General features: G+C 40.9%; 1 protein-coding gene across 1 annotated transcript in view; it reads left to right on the top strand.

Annotated features, from left to right (window-relative positions):
- LOC127576942 (catenin alpha-3-like) overlaps positions 1 to 15,028 on the top strand; it is a 1,199,293-nt gene that overhangs the window by 655,322 nt on the left and 528,943 nt on the right. The window contains exons 7-8 of the mRNA XM_052027768.1: positions 2,296 to 2,376; positions 14,505 to 14,657. Of these exons, the coding sequence (XP_051883728.1) occupies positions 2,296 to 2,376; positions 14,505 to 14,657 (234 nt within the window). The remainder of the gene's footprint in view (positions 1 to 2,295; positions 2,377 to 14,504; positions 14,658 to 15,028) is intronic.

Here is a 15,028-nt window from a genome sequence, read left to right as displayed (position 1 = left end):
AGATTTTTAACTCACAGGTAGGCACTGGAGCCCAATTGACCATCTTTGAATGTTTGAGTCTGAACAAATATTCTTGAATTTCTCTGTCTGCCGTGTTGGTAGAGGCCTCAATTCATTTAAAATAAGTTAGTTACAATTTCCATTAATATGGAGGAAAGAAATTTCAAATGAATGGAAGAAGCATTTACAAAATGCTGTTTTTTATTTGTTCCTGAGATACATGTGGAACTGGCAGGACAGTTTCTATTCTATATCCTTAGATACCCTGGAGGCATTAAGTCAATTACATATTACAGATGGGTTTAATGGTGGGGTCCTGTTAGGTCATCACTTTTGGATCAGAAAATGAAAAATCAGAGATTTTCTTAGTTGAGTGAGAAAAGGTGGAATGTAGAAGCAAAGAAATTTGAATGACCTTGTCTACAAATCACAATAGTTAGTGAACAAATTCAAAAGATAATCAGTAAGGTGACTGAAATACAGGGTTTTAACATAAATGGGGTTAAAATTAAAAAAGTGAGAAAATAATTCTTCAGGCTGGGCGCTGTCATGAATGCTGCATTCTGTTTTATAGAGACCAGGTTAGACCTCATTGCAAATGTTGCATTCGTTTTACATACACAAGGTTAGACCAAGTTTCATTTGCTGCTCTCAGTTTTATAGAGACGAGGATAGAAACTACCTTGAATGCTTTAAAGAACAGGTTAGATGCTATCTCAACTGCAGCATTCAATTGTACAGAGATTTGATTGGACCCCATCGTGAATGCTGTACTCAATTATACAGGCACCAGATTGGATTTCAACTCAGAAAATGCTGGAAACACTTGACAGGTCAGGCCACATCTGTGGGAAGAGAAACAGAGCTAATGCTTCAGGTCAAAGGCCCTTTGTCAGTTCTGAAGTATTTGCAGCATTTTCTGTTTTTATTTTAGATTTCTAGCATCTGCAGCTTTATTTGTGATTTTCATTGATTTAGACTCCATCTCGCATGCTGCATTCGGTTGTATAAAGACCAGGTTGGACAGTTTGGGTGACCATACTTCATGAAGGTGGGTGTAAAAGATTGCCAGCTTTAGGGAAAGGTACCAGCTTATGAGAGCAATTCAATAACCTTTCTTGCATCAATGGTTGGCTCCCATCTTAAGGAAACAAATGAGCAGAAGAATTGAAAAGCGGAAAACCACAGATGCTGCAATTCTGAAATGAAATCTGAAGATGCCAGAAGAACTCAGCAGATTGTGCAGCATATGTGGACAGAGAAACAGACTTAACATTTTGGGTCAATGACCTGAAAGCCGCACAATTTTTTTTCATTCCTCTTTAAACTGACAATTCTTAACCAGGCTTTTGTTAATAAGTTATAGAGCAATACTGCATAAAATAACTTCCTTTGTGCTTGTTTACTGAAGAGCAGCCAAGTTTGCTCTGCTTCTTGTGGCTCAGGCTCCTTGTGTCTGTCTAAAAGTGTGTGACTAAGGGCAGGTAAGACTAGAGATCACCCAATAGTTGCCAGAGCCCTGGCAATCTTTTCAAATCAGGAGACTTCTCAGGTGTAGAAACATACTGCTGCTGTCTTATTGTATAGGACTGGAGTCACATGTAGGCCCAGCCAATGTAATGGTGGCAGCTCTCCCTCTTTCTTACTTAATATGACACATTCGAAGGCAATTTGGCCCATCAGGTACATATTGGTTCCCAGCAGAGCAATCCCATCAGTTGCACTCCCTCTCACTGAAGAACATTAGTGGTCCTTCTGGATTTTCAGACCAATCCAAACTGTTATCATGTCCGTAGTCTATCAGATGAATTGATTGCAGGTTTATTAGTTACCACAGAATCAATTAAGTCTCCGGTGCAGCACTATAAGTCCAATGCTGCAATACTTTTCACTGTCTTCTGGAGTCTTTTCTAGACTTCTGGCCCAGACTAATATCAATAAATGGAGACAGAAAGTCCCCCTATTGATGAAGGGACTGACTCTATCCTACGCACACTATAAATCCAAAGTGCTGTCTCACCCACAGAGAGTGCAAACTAAATGGACAGTTTTAAAAAGAAAACAAATGCTTCATGCAGTTACGCCTCCTGAGACTTCACAGTTGAAACACAGTGTGTGCCAGTAACATCACTGTGATATTTTCAGTAAAATAGCTTTGGTGGCACTGGTAGAATACATTGGTTCATCTAAAACCGTAGGTCAATCTAAGATACTGTCAATGTCTCTATTTAGTCCAGGCTTCCTTTTGATTATGCTCTTTTACAACAAAAAATCTAAATGTTCCTTTTGTTTCAGGCTGGATATAAAGAACGAAGTGATGCAGTGAACTCTGCCATTGAAAACATGTGCAAGAAGACAAGACAACTTCGCAGACAGGTACATCTCACACCCACAACCTCATTGCAACTGTTAGTGTAAGATTCTCCTCAATGAGAGCAAACAGAATCACTGTAATGTATGAAACTAATCTCATAAGTGTTGTGAGAAGCTTCAGCTGCCAATTCCAGTGATTGCGCTGGAGAAAGTGCAGAGGAGATTCGCCAGGATGTTGCCTGGATTGGAGGACTGTAGTTATGGGGAGAGATTGGATAGGCTGGTCTTGTTTTCCCTATGAACGGGGCTGAGGGGGTGAACTGATAAAATAAGATTATGAGAGGCATGGATGGGGTAGATTGTCAAAATCTTTTTCCTGTGGCAAGGATATCAAAAAGAAGAGGTCATACATATAAGGTGAGAGGAAGGAGTTTTAAAGGAGATTTGAGGGGTAAGTTTTTTTTTACACATCAAGGCTTGATATTTGGAATTTGCTGCTAGAGGAGGTGGTGGAATCAGAAACAATTACTATGTTTAAGAAGCATTTAGACAGATACCTAAGTAGGTAAGGCATGGAAGAATACAGTCCTAATTTAGGCAAATGGGATTGGTGTAGATGGGCAAAGGGATCAGCATGGATGTTGGTAGGCCATAGCGCCCATTTCTGTGCCATAAGACTCTCTGACTCTTTGTCCCATTTCACATAATTATTAATCTTATTTATTTTAACATTCATTCCAAGGTTAGGGCAAGATTGGTTTTTGAAAGTAATAGAGGGGTATTTACTCATTAAGTCTCTTCAGAGGGCAGCTGATAGAAGTCACACATAGGTCTGTCCACAAAGAATAATGAGTATCTTTGAGACATTAGTGAATCAGTTATGACAATCTGACGATTTTATGGCAACCTTTCCAGGTATTATCATTTTATTACCATGTATAAATTTATATACCAAATATATATATACCAAAATAAATTCAATTTCTCAATCTTCCCAAGATTTGAACTCAGGCTCTCTGGATTATTAGTCCAGGCCTCTGAATTAGTAAAATACTATGGATGCTGGAAATTTGAAGGTGTTGGAAAATGCTCAACAAGGCAGATGAATAGTGAGAGAGAGTTTGGGGGTTAATGTCCTTTCATCAGAACTTTAAGAAGTTGAAGATGAACAGTTCTTAGTCAAGACTGGATTCTTATTGCAGCATTACACCAGCAGTGCAATATATTTTCCTCTGGCTGAAAACTTTGAAACGTTCTATTCACCCACAGCCTACAGTTCACCCACATTACAGTTAGCTGTACTGAATGAAGGCATATTTTGCCACATAACACCTGTAACTAAATCTCTGTGCAAGCCATGATTACTTTGTCAAACCTTTTGTGCACAAGAGCATGTGGTTACGTTGTCAGTGAAAGACTGGGTATTTTAATTGTAATGCTGTTGCAGTTATTTTGAATAGATGTTGAATTGATATGCCTTGTCATGCAGATCTGACTCTCAAATGAAAAATTCAAACCCCATACCTGATTGTGTTTGAAATATTTGATCGAACAGAGAATGTGTTTTTTAAATTATGGGAGGCTCCAGCTGATTTATTTTCCAGTGTGAGTCTGGACACTTGGAGTAGATATGTTACATTCTATTGTGATTTCTCGCTTTCTGTGGACAACAGTCAAGAAAATTGATTAAGAAGAACTTGAAATTGCCTCTGACTTGATGGCACTGAGTGATTAACACTCTTAAAAATCAAAGTTGCCAAATTGTCTCAGTGTATCAAGAGGTGCAGGTGTTAAATAATATTTTCGCAAATATTCTTTCCTACATGCTTAGGGATAGTGAATAAATGAATACAAATTATAACACCGTCCAAAGTGAATTAATTAACCCATCTATGATATCAACCATGCAAGCTATTGGATGTCAGTACGTTTTTTGCCCTCTCTGAAAATCAATAACCTAGAATTCAGTGACGCATTCTACTAATTACCAACCTTGCTTCTTTGCTTGCAATTCTGCAATGGGACTTATTGGTGATGAAAAACTCCTGTTTCTGTATGTTGTGTAAGTACAGAACATTTTCATGCAGCGATTCTCTCCCTACCATAATCATAAAATCGTAGAAAATTTACAATAGTGGAAGTCATTTGGCCTCTCATTTCTGTGCTGACCAGAAAAGAGCAACCTGACCAAATCCCATTTTTAGACAGGTAGGAGACTGCAGGGCAGGAATTTTCAAGTATGCCCTTTTTTAAGTGCACTGAGGGTTTCTGCCTCTTCCACTCTTTCATGCAGTGAGTTCCAGTTCCCTACCACACTCTGGATAAAAAAAAATCATTTTTTCCCCTCTGATGTTTCTACCAATTGCTTAAATTGTCTTCCCCCTGGTTTTTGACACTTCATGTCAGGGAAATAAGTTATTTCTACTTCCTCCATTTATGGCCCTCATTTTATACACTTCCGATAAGTCTCCCCTCAGCTCCTCACTATCATCCTTCAAACCTCCCTTCGTAAAATAAACTTACTTTCTGAGATGCGCAATCATAATCCTGACCAAAACAGCTGTGTGACTCAGAATGAACAAGATGTGTTGACTGGCAATGCTGAAGGATCCCTTTGGACATAATTGGCAAAGCTGACATTTATATTCCATGCTTAGTTGCCATTCTTCGGTGCAATTGAAAGCCTTACCAGTCATCTTCAGGGGACAGCTGAGTCAACAGTGTGCAGGCCACACATAGAGCCAAACCAACAACAAAATTCATTAGCAAAGAAAGCTTGACAAATTGAGGTAGAGAATCAGCCCAGAATTTGCCATTCTGTGATTTTTTTTTCTCTTGCACAAAAATTAAAAGCAGTAGAGTTTCAACTATGTCAAATGTATTTAATTACGTTCTTCTGTTTTATGGTTCATTATATAAAATATGTGTTTAATCTTATTTGCCCAGGTTTATATGTAAGGCCAAGTTGAGAGGTCAGGCTTTCGTGCGGAGGTGGAGGGGAAGAAGGGATATGCTTGCTTGCGTTGTCAAATGTTCAATAAATAATCCTTTATAGTTACCATAAGTGTAAAGTTTAGAGAGAAGGATGAAGTTTATGTCTAATTAACTACCATTGTGTAATTTTATCTCCAGTAGAGGCTTAAAAAAAAGGAGTATTAAAGTGTGCTGGGACTGAGCACTACAGTGGGATTAGTGTCTCGTGTTTCTGAGTGGTTCACTTCTGATTATTTCATTCCCTCTTTTTGAGGGATTAGAACCAGGACATCAAAATGTGTCCATAAAGACTTTCATTTAAGCGTTAATAATATTATCTCTATTGCAAAATAATTATGCTTCAAAAAATTAACAATACAAATTTTAAAAATGTTTTGGTTTCATTTGTAGAATTTGTAAGTTTAAACATGTAGGAAGGATAGAAAGAACGTGATCTGAAATATGATTAAATCTGTGTAACAGGAACAAGTCCTGTGGTGTTGTGAATGACAAGTGGATCATATATCATTCCAAAACTGGGAGGCTGTTCTGAGTTACAGAGGGAGAATTATTTTACCAGTTAGGTGGAACTTTCTTTCATGGTCTTCCCTCTTAAGGTAAAAACATTCAATTGCTTCAAGTAATCAGCAGTCTGAAGTCAAGCAGGGTTTGATAGTAGTATGAAGGAAGTTTGCAGATTAGAGAGTGACTTATCTTCTGTGAGAGAAAACAAAACAGTTTAAAATTATTGACCTACTTTCTTTTCTTTGTAAATTGTAAAATGTGAACCACGTAATCAAAGACTCTCATTCGTAGGAGGAGAAAATAGAATAGTACATCACAGGAATAGGTCCTTCGGCCCACAATGTCGGTGCCAACCATGATGCCAATTTAAATTAATCACATCTGTCTGCATGTGGTCTATATCCCTCCATCCCTTACCTGTTCATGTGCCTATCTAAATGCCTCTCTTACATGTTGCTATCATATCTGCTTCCACCACCTCAGCTGGCAGCACATTTCAAACACTTGCCATTCTCTGTGTAGAAAAAAATTGCCCTGCAAATCTCCTTTAAACTTTCCCCCTCTCATTTTAAATGTATGCCCTCTCGTAGTTGATATTTCTACCCTGGTAAAAAGAGTCTGACTATCTGTCCTAACTATGCCTCTCATAATTTAATATGTTTCTATCAGATCACCCCTCAGCCTCTGATGCTCCAGAGAAAACAATCCAAGTTTGTCTAAACTCTCCTTATAGCTAATACTCTCTAATCCAGGCAACATCCTGATGAACCTTTTTTTGCACCCTCTCTAAAGCTTCCACATCCTCCCTGTAATGGGGCGACCAGCACTGAACACAATACCCCAAATGTAGCCTAAACAAAGTTTTATACAGCTGCAGCATGATATTGTGATGTTTATACTCAGTGTCCCAACTGATGAAGGCAAGACTAGGTTGTTGAATACTTGAGATGGGTTTATTTGTTTAGGGGAAGGAGAGGACCAGCAATGAAAACAGAAATAAGGGAGTTTTTCTAAGAGTCAGTTGATTCAAAGTTCTAGCCCAAAGCCTGCTCACAGGCAGAGAAAAAACAGATTTAGTTTAACAGACAAAGCTAACCCAGAATAAGGAGCTGAGAATAACACTGGATTAGCCCAGCTCTCAAGACATTAGATGAGGCAAAGGGAATTCCCAACAGTTCTGGATACATCACAGCCAACCAGATTATGAAGGACCCCTACTCATTAGGCCATTCACTCCAAGTGTTTTGCTGGCTGCCTGCAAGTTGTTTCCAACCCCTCCATCTGGAGTGTTTCTCAGACCAGACAACACTGAATGCTTCCCAACATGCCCACCAGGAGGCCTCTGGACCACCTGTTCATCCAGTTGTCCCAGGAAATCCAGGGCCACTCACTCCTTTGTCCACAGTGTTTGAGAAGTGAAGCAGGAGAAGTGAGAGGCAGTGAGTCAGTAGAGAGCAGGAATGCAGGGGAAAGAATGAGAAGTGAGAGAGAGGGTAAAATGCCAAGGGCAGAGAGAAAGAAAACACAAAACAGAAGTGAGAGTTGGAAAAAGTATGAAATAAAACTGGATTAAAAGATAGTGCAAGTAGAGAAAACAAAGCTGGAGATGATGTAAGTGAAAGACAGAAATGGAGGATGACAGAGAATCAATAAGAGCAGAAAGAGAGAGCAGAGGAAGCATGTTTGTAGATTATTAGGATTCCCTGGCCAGGGAAAAACAGTAGTGATGTGCTTTAGTGTACTGTTGGAGCGAAATGACAATCATCTCTTAAGTATCCTTCATTCAAGTTTCTTTGGACAGAGGGAAGATTGTCAATGGGAAAAGAGAAATGAAGCTCTTAAAGGGCTTCTGGATGGGAAGTCCTTCTAGCCACTATTCCAGCTCAGTTTTAAATAGGAAAGCCACACTCATCATCAAGAAGTCTGGTAGTGCCTGAAGAGAGGTGTGCAGGAAAGTCAGAGCCTTGTGCCCAGCCACTTTGCTGAGCATCACCGGAGAAATTCAGCCATTTAAATGCATTCCAGCACGTGTACAGCTGATAGTAAAATAAAATGTGCTGCACCGAAGTGGGCCACTTGTCCCACTGTGGCATAGAGTCATAGAGAGATACAGCACGGAAACAGACTCTAGTCCACTGAGTCTGCACCAACTATCGATGACTCAGTTACACTAATTCCATTGTTTATTCTCCCCACATTCCCAGCAACTCCCTGCATGTTCTATGACTCACTTACACGCACACTGGGGGCAATTAACTATAGCTAATCAATTTACCAACCCACACATCTTTAGGATGTGGGAGGAAACTGGAGCACCTGGCAGAAACCCATACTGTCACAGGGAGAAAGTGCAAACCCCACATACTCAGTACCCGAGGTCAGGATTGAACCCAGGTCTCTGGTGTTGTGAGGCAATGGCGCTACTAGCTGTACCTCGGTGTCACCCTGTTCCTGGGCAACTTTTTTATTACATCAGTTAAAAACTCATGCCGCTGCTTTGCTTGTTCTGATGGCTGTATGACTTCCTGTAGTATAAATATTCGACTGCTTGCCCTTAGTGAGAAAGTTCTGTGGTCTGAGAACTGATGCCAAAGTAGATCTCACTCAAAGGAAAGGATTGCTTGTATTACACATGGACAGAGCATTGAGGAGACAGTGTAGTGCCATATAAGCAATGTAGCCTTCAAACTACTCTTTGCACACCCCTCATATTCCCGTATCTCCTCCCCTCCTCAAGTACTGGAGCAATAACCATTGACTATCAAAGGAAAGGTCCATCTTTGGCTTTCCAAGTTGTTTTGCTTTGTGACTTCTTGTAATACTTCTACACTCTGTTTCATCTCAGCCCAGGGGGAACTTAGCCTTGTCACTGTGCTACTCTTCATGTTTCTTGGGTATTAACATAAATGACAGGCAGGAAAAGACTAGTTGGTCAACTGAACCTGCATCATATTCATGGCTGGAGTATCCTGACTAGACTTTCTCCCTCCCCTTTCATTCGCCAACCTCCCCTGGGAGAGGTGAAAGAAAACTAGAGAAAAACAGGGCCAAAATGAAAAAGTACTCCATAAAATTTCTCTTCATCTCCCTGAGGAGATCAAACTTAGTATAGAACACCACATGAACATGTTCAGTATATGATTATTGATTTGTTTTCTGATTATCCACTTACCTTCTACAAGAACCAATCAATACCCCAGGCAAGAAGCAGTGCAGCTTCTGCTTGAAGACACATAGACAGTGACCATCTGCATAATGCACTGTTTCTTGGACAGCACCTCCCAAATCCCAATATCTACCGCCTTGAAGGAAGAGGGCCACAGGAACGTGGGAACACACCTCCAAGTCATGCATCATTCCAGCCTGGAAATGTATTGCATTCCTTCATTGTTAGTGGGTGTAAATGCTGGAACTCCCTACCTAACAACACGACAGTAGTAGAATCAACACAAAGGCTACCACAGTTTGAGAAGATGGCTCAACACCATGTCTTCAAACTACTAATCCTGCATCTTGTAAATGAGCAAAAAAAAACACTCATCCTGCCAATCCGGAGGTACCTGTTTGTGTGTTTGTAAGCCACAAGGCTGCACAACTCCTTGGGATAGTTTGCCCAATCAGCTGGTGAACTAGCTAACCTGAGCTACAGATGCTGCCGTCACCAAGAAGTGACCCTTTCAGTGGTGCAGACGCAGGCAGCATTTGTTATGGCTGCACAGTTTTACATCTGGTGCTTTGTCAAGCTACTGATTATTATTCTGGAACACTTAGTTAGAACCTGAACACTAATTTAGAACTGAAATGGTAAGCTCATTAGATAATTTAATTCTGGTGTAACAGGATAATTTATGCAAATGTGTGAAATTAGACAGTAATCTGCATTAAAGTTCAGTTCTGTGCTAACAATCTATAATATAATGACATAATCGGTGTTTTTTTTTGAAAATATAATTATCAAGATAAGAGCTATGGCGGGATTGAGCTATCTAGGGTGACATGAAATGTATTCTATTTCCCTCTTTTTTCCAAAACACCCATTGTTCAAAGAGAACACTTTAAATCACCTGTTTTGAAGACAGGGTAGGATGAGGACTGAAGACTTTGAAATGGAATAAAATTCTCCAGGACACCCTATGGCCCTCCAGTCGTACCACCCCATTCTCCATCCAAGCCCTGGGGTGGAAGTTGGTTTCCTCGTGTTGGAGCACACATTTCCCTCATTCACCTCCAGCCCCTGGTATATGTCAGTTGAGTTGTGAATTCCTAGTACTCAGGAGCGGTCACCTAAAAATTGATGTTGCCCACCCCTCCACCACACCCCTGATTGCATTAAACAGGGCCTCAGTCCTGTCTTCGGATCCTTACGTCAAGTTAGATAAAAGCTGAAGGGTGCATGCACCAACCCAAAATGAACTTACTCATGCACCTTAAAGGGAGGGTTAATGACCACAGGAAAGTTTTTCTCATTTGCAGCCACTTAAGTTTATGATCCTCAAGCATATATACTGTAAATATATGTTACACAGGATGCTGCACACCTGCCAATGTCCAAACAGTCATGGAGTTACACAGCACAGAAACAGGCCCTTCAGCCCACTGAGTCCGTGCAGACCATCAAGCACCTGTTTACGCAAGTCATACAACAATCCCACTTTTTATAATCCCCAAATTCTTATCATCTTCTCCCAGATTCTAACACATCCACAGACTAGGGGCAATTTAGCACTTGCAGGCTGCTGGATACACAGATATTCAACTCTTAGGTGACTTTGACCTGGACAGTGGCACAGCCAGCAATGCTGCTGTCTCAGAGCTCCAGAGACCCAGGTTCAATCCCGATTTTAGGTGCTGTATGTGCGGAGTTTTCATGTTCTCCAGGTGGGTTTCCTCTGCGTGCTTCAGTTTCTGACGACATTCCAAAGATATGCGGGTTGGAAGGTTAATTGGCCTGTGTAAATTGCCCCTATTGTGTAGCTAAGTAGTAGAATAAGCTGTACAACATGACTCTAGTTCTCCTGTTGGTTGCTGTACCATGTACTCCATTGGTTAAGGGAGCGGAACGGTTGATAAACTTACTCCCACCACCTCAATCCCTCTTCTCCTTCACATCTGCTGACAGAGTTTTCAGTCCCAGATCAATAAATGCGGCACTGCTCCTTGAAAAGACTGCATTGACAGGCCACTTGTCCATCACACAGGTTAGAGGACTCGCCATGTTATTAGGCTTCTAAATATCCTAAACAAGCCTCGTAGAAATTTACAGCACAGAAGGATGTCATTTGGACATCGTATTACGCAGACATTTAGGTTATTGCCGATTCCCAGTATTTGTTCTGTTGGCTCAGAGATGATGGCTCTTCATGTGTTTAATAGATGCCTTTGGAAAATGTTGAAGGCTTCTGATCCAACATACTGGCAGATAGGAAGTTCCACCCACCATCCTGAAGGTTAAATTAAGTTAATGCTTCAAATCCTGTCAAATCCTTTTCCAGTTCTCTACTTGTCCGCCACTTTATCATGGGAAATATGCCGTTCCTCATCCGACCTAACATACCTGTCCTGCTATCTTCAGGGATCTGTGGACATGCCCTCTAAGGTCCCCATGTTTCTTAGTGTCCTACTGTTTATCATGAATTCTTTCACTTTTCTTGTCCTCCCCACCTCACTCTTCATGAGCCATGCCAAGGAAGCCATGTCAGGATGGGCCCATCTGTAACACTCAAAAAGCTCGATTCTATCCAGCACACAACAGGGACATGTCACTAACCTGATAGCCCTTTCAAAGAGCTGGGCATGCAGCAGTGCCTGCAGGAAGAGCGATGACTGTACCTACATTAACAGGGGCTAACTGGCTGTGGGGTTGCTGGAGAATAAGAGAATTCATGCATGATATTTCCAAAATTGACCAAAAATGTAAAACTGCAGATGCAGCAAATCTGAAAAATAACATACACAAAAGACGTATAATCACCTTCTAAATGGCTCCATTAACTTTTGTGACCTGGCCTCACTCTATCACAGATATTCCCTTTGTCTAATCCATCCCTACCCCCACCTTCTTTACAGTGTAAAACTACGGTAAAGTTCTGATAGTCTGATGATTTGGAAATTGCGATAGTTAGGCATCTGGCTCACCAGGTAATTTTCCCACGCTCTCTTTAAATTTACTGGATTTGCTGGAACATTTATGATTCTACTGTGCAATGTTTTTAAAAAGAATTAAAAGTGCTTGGAGTATTAATATGAATAACAACTAATAGTCCAAAAACTCTACTAGTCTGACACCATCAAAGACCCGAGAGTACTGGATTAACAGAATGTTACCGTAGGTTATTTTTCCTCTTTCCCCAGTTTTGCCGACGGATCTTCAACCTGAAACATTAAGTCTGTTTCTCTTGCCACAGAAGTTGCCTGACCTGGTGAAAGTTCCCAGAACTTTCTGTTTTTGTAGTATCCCCGTGTGCTTTGAGAGAACCCAGGCTCTGAAGCTGTGTGGCATGGAGGGAGGGCACAAGTGACAGTGGTTTGACCTCCCTGTGGTTTTGATTATCCATAAAGCTGTAGTATTCACAATATTGAAGGGGTCGGTGGGGTCGGTATTGGGATCCTTGTTATTCGATATTTATATCAATGATTTGGATGTGAATGCACAATACTTGATCAGTAAGTTTGCAGATGACACGAAATTAGGAGGTGTTGTTAATAGTGAAGAAGGTTATCGTAGATTACAGGGGGATCTTGATCAGTTAGGGAAGTGGGCCAAGGAGTGGCAAATGGATTTCAATACAGATAAGTGTGAGGTGATACATTTTGGAAAGTCCAACCAGCATAGAATTTGTACTATGAATGGTAGTGCACTAGGGAGTGTAATGGAACAGAGGGACCTAGGAGTGCAAGTGTATAATTCGTTGAAAGTGGCATCACAGGTAGACAGGTGGTGAAAATTGTGTTTAGCACGCTGGTCTTCATCAGTCAGGGCACTGAGTATAGGAGCTGGGACATTATGTTGTAGTTGTGTAAGTCACTGGTGAGGCTGCACTTGGAGTACTGTGTACTATTTTGGTCACTGTTGTTGGAAAGACATGGTTAAACTGGAAATAATGCAGAAAAGATTTACGAAGATATTGCCAAGACTAGAGGGCCTGAGTTACAGGGAGAGGTTGGCCAGGCTAGGTCTTTATTCCCTGGATCATAGGAGAATGAGGGGTGATCTTATAGAGGTTTATAAAATCATGAGGGGCATAGATAAGGTGGATGGTAACAGTCTTTGCCCCAGGGTAGGGGAGTCCAAAACCAGGGGGCATAGATTTAGGGTGAGAGGTGAAAGATTTAAAAGGGACTTGAGGGGCAACTTTTTCACACACAGGGTGGTGAGTATATGGAACGAGCTGCCAGAGGAAGTGGTTGAGGTAGGTAATTTAAGAAGCATTTGAATAAGTACTTGGAGGGGCGGGACTTAAGAGGGATATGGGCTGAATGCGGGAAATTAGGACTAGCTAGATGGGCACCATGGTCGGTATGGACTAGTTGGGCTGAAGGGCCTGTATCCATGCTGTATGACTCTACTGTTATAGAATGGAGGCATCATGCCTGATTGTTTGTCCTCAGAAACATTTTCAAATGCTGACCTATAGGAGTTGTTAGTTTATCGATGGCATGGTTTAGGTTGGTTCAGCAGCTAAAAGCAGGTGCTGGGAAGAGTTTAAAGGTCAATATCTCCATCTAAATACATCCTATGATAAATGTATAGTTATTGTGACATTTCCACACCTGAAATATTATTGAAGTGGAATGGTAGCGTAGCGGTTAGTGTGACGCTATTACAGCGCCAGCGATCGAGGTTCGATTCCCGTCGCTGTCTGTAAGGAGTTTGTACGTTCTCCCGTGTCTGCGTGGGTTTCCTCTGGGTGCTCCGGTTTCCTCCCACATTGCAAAGACATATGGGTAGATTAATTGGGTTTAAAATGGGTGGCACAGACTCGTTGGGCTGGAAGGGCCTGTTACTACGCTGTAAATAAAATTTAAAAGAAAGTCTGTTTTAACTGCCTAAGTCATTTAATCACTTGGAATGTAAATGAAACCTCATAATATTAAGCAATATGTTAAACAGCCAATACAGGTACCAGATAGGAGAGGGCTGAAGTATGTTTGCTCAGATCAGGAGAGTGAAAAGGGTATTAGATCAAAGTAGAAGCTGCATTTGCTATTGTTTATTGCAGTGAAGTTATACCTTCAAAATAAAACTTTTCAGCCACAAGATTATTGGGAAGAGTGAACTGGTCATTCATCAGAGGTTATGCCTCAGTTGGATCATTGGCTATATGATCCTGGGATAGTTGTGAGGATATATAAGATTCAGCTCATAGCAAAAGGGGTAGAGAGAAAGGGAAGAGTATCCTAGCAATAGCCAAAACATTAAGATCACTGTAACACCTCAACCCCAAGCAAAGGTATTTTACCACAGAATAAAGAATTCTCTTTTCTTTTATCATTTACTAAAAATCTCTCATCAGGTACTTCTGTACGGCTGGTGGTAATCACATTACTCGCCTATTATAAATGTAAAGGACAGGGGAAGACACCAGTGCTACAGGCATGATGAGCCAAATGGCCTCCTATGCTGTAAGAGACTTAAAATCCCATGATGTATGATGAGAAGTTGTCTTTAACAACCTGTTTTAATTCCACTACAGCTGCAGAAAGCAATAATTGACCACGTGTCAGACTCTTTCCTGGACACCACCGTTCCACTCCTGGTCTTGATTGAAGCTGCAAAAAGTGGAAACGAAAAGGATATCAAAGAATATGCTGCTATATTCAGAGAGCATGCCAGTAAACTGGTGGAGGTAAGAGCCAGAACCCTGCTCTGCATGCATCCAGTATTCTTGGTTTCCATTGTGGATCAAGGTGGCAATTGATGATGTTCTGAGGATTTGTCACTTGTGTTATCAAATATTGTGGAGAATATTGATTTTGTACACATTAGAGTTAAACAGGTAGGAGATACTCTAAGAGTTTCTGCAGCAGATTAGAGATTGGTGTTCTACTGGTAGTGAAAGAGAACAGATCGAGAATGTGCCTTTCTATGGTTGTTAATCCCCTCGAGGAATTGGTGGTACTTGGAGCAAAACTTTCACTTTTTTTCTGAATCTCCATTTGTTGATGGGATTGCATTGTGAGAACCAAACAAATGCACTTTAATTGTAATTTCAGTTCA

This window comes from Pristis pectinata, chromosome 12, assembly GCF_009764475.1.
Source record: "Pristis pectinata isolate sPriPec2 chromosome 12, sPriPec2.1.pri, whole genome shotgun sequence".
In the NCBI taxonomy this organism is placed as follows: Eukaryota; Metazoa; Chordata; class Chondrichthyes; order Rhinopristiformes; family Pristidae; genus Pristis; species Pristis pectinata.
This window is presented reverse-complemented; position numbering and strand designations above follow the sequence as displayed.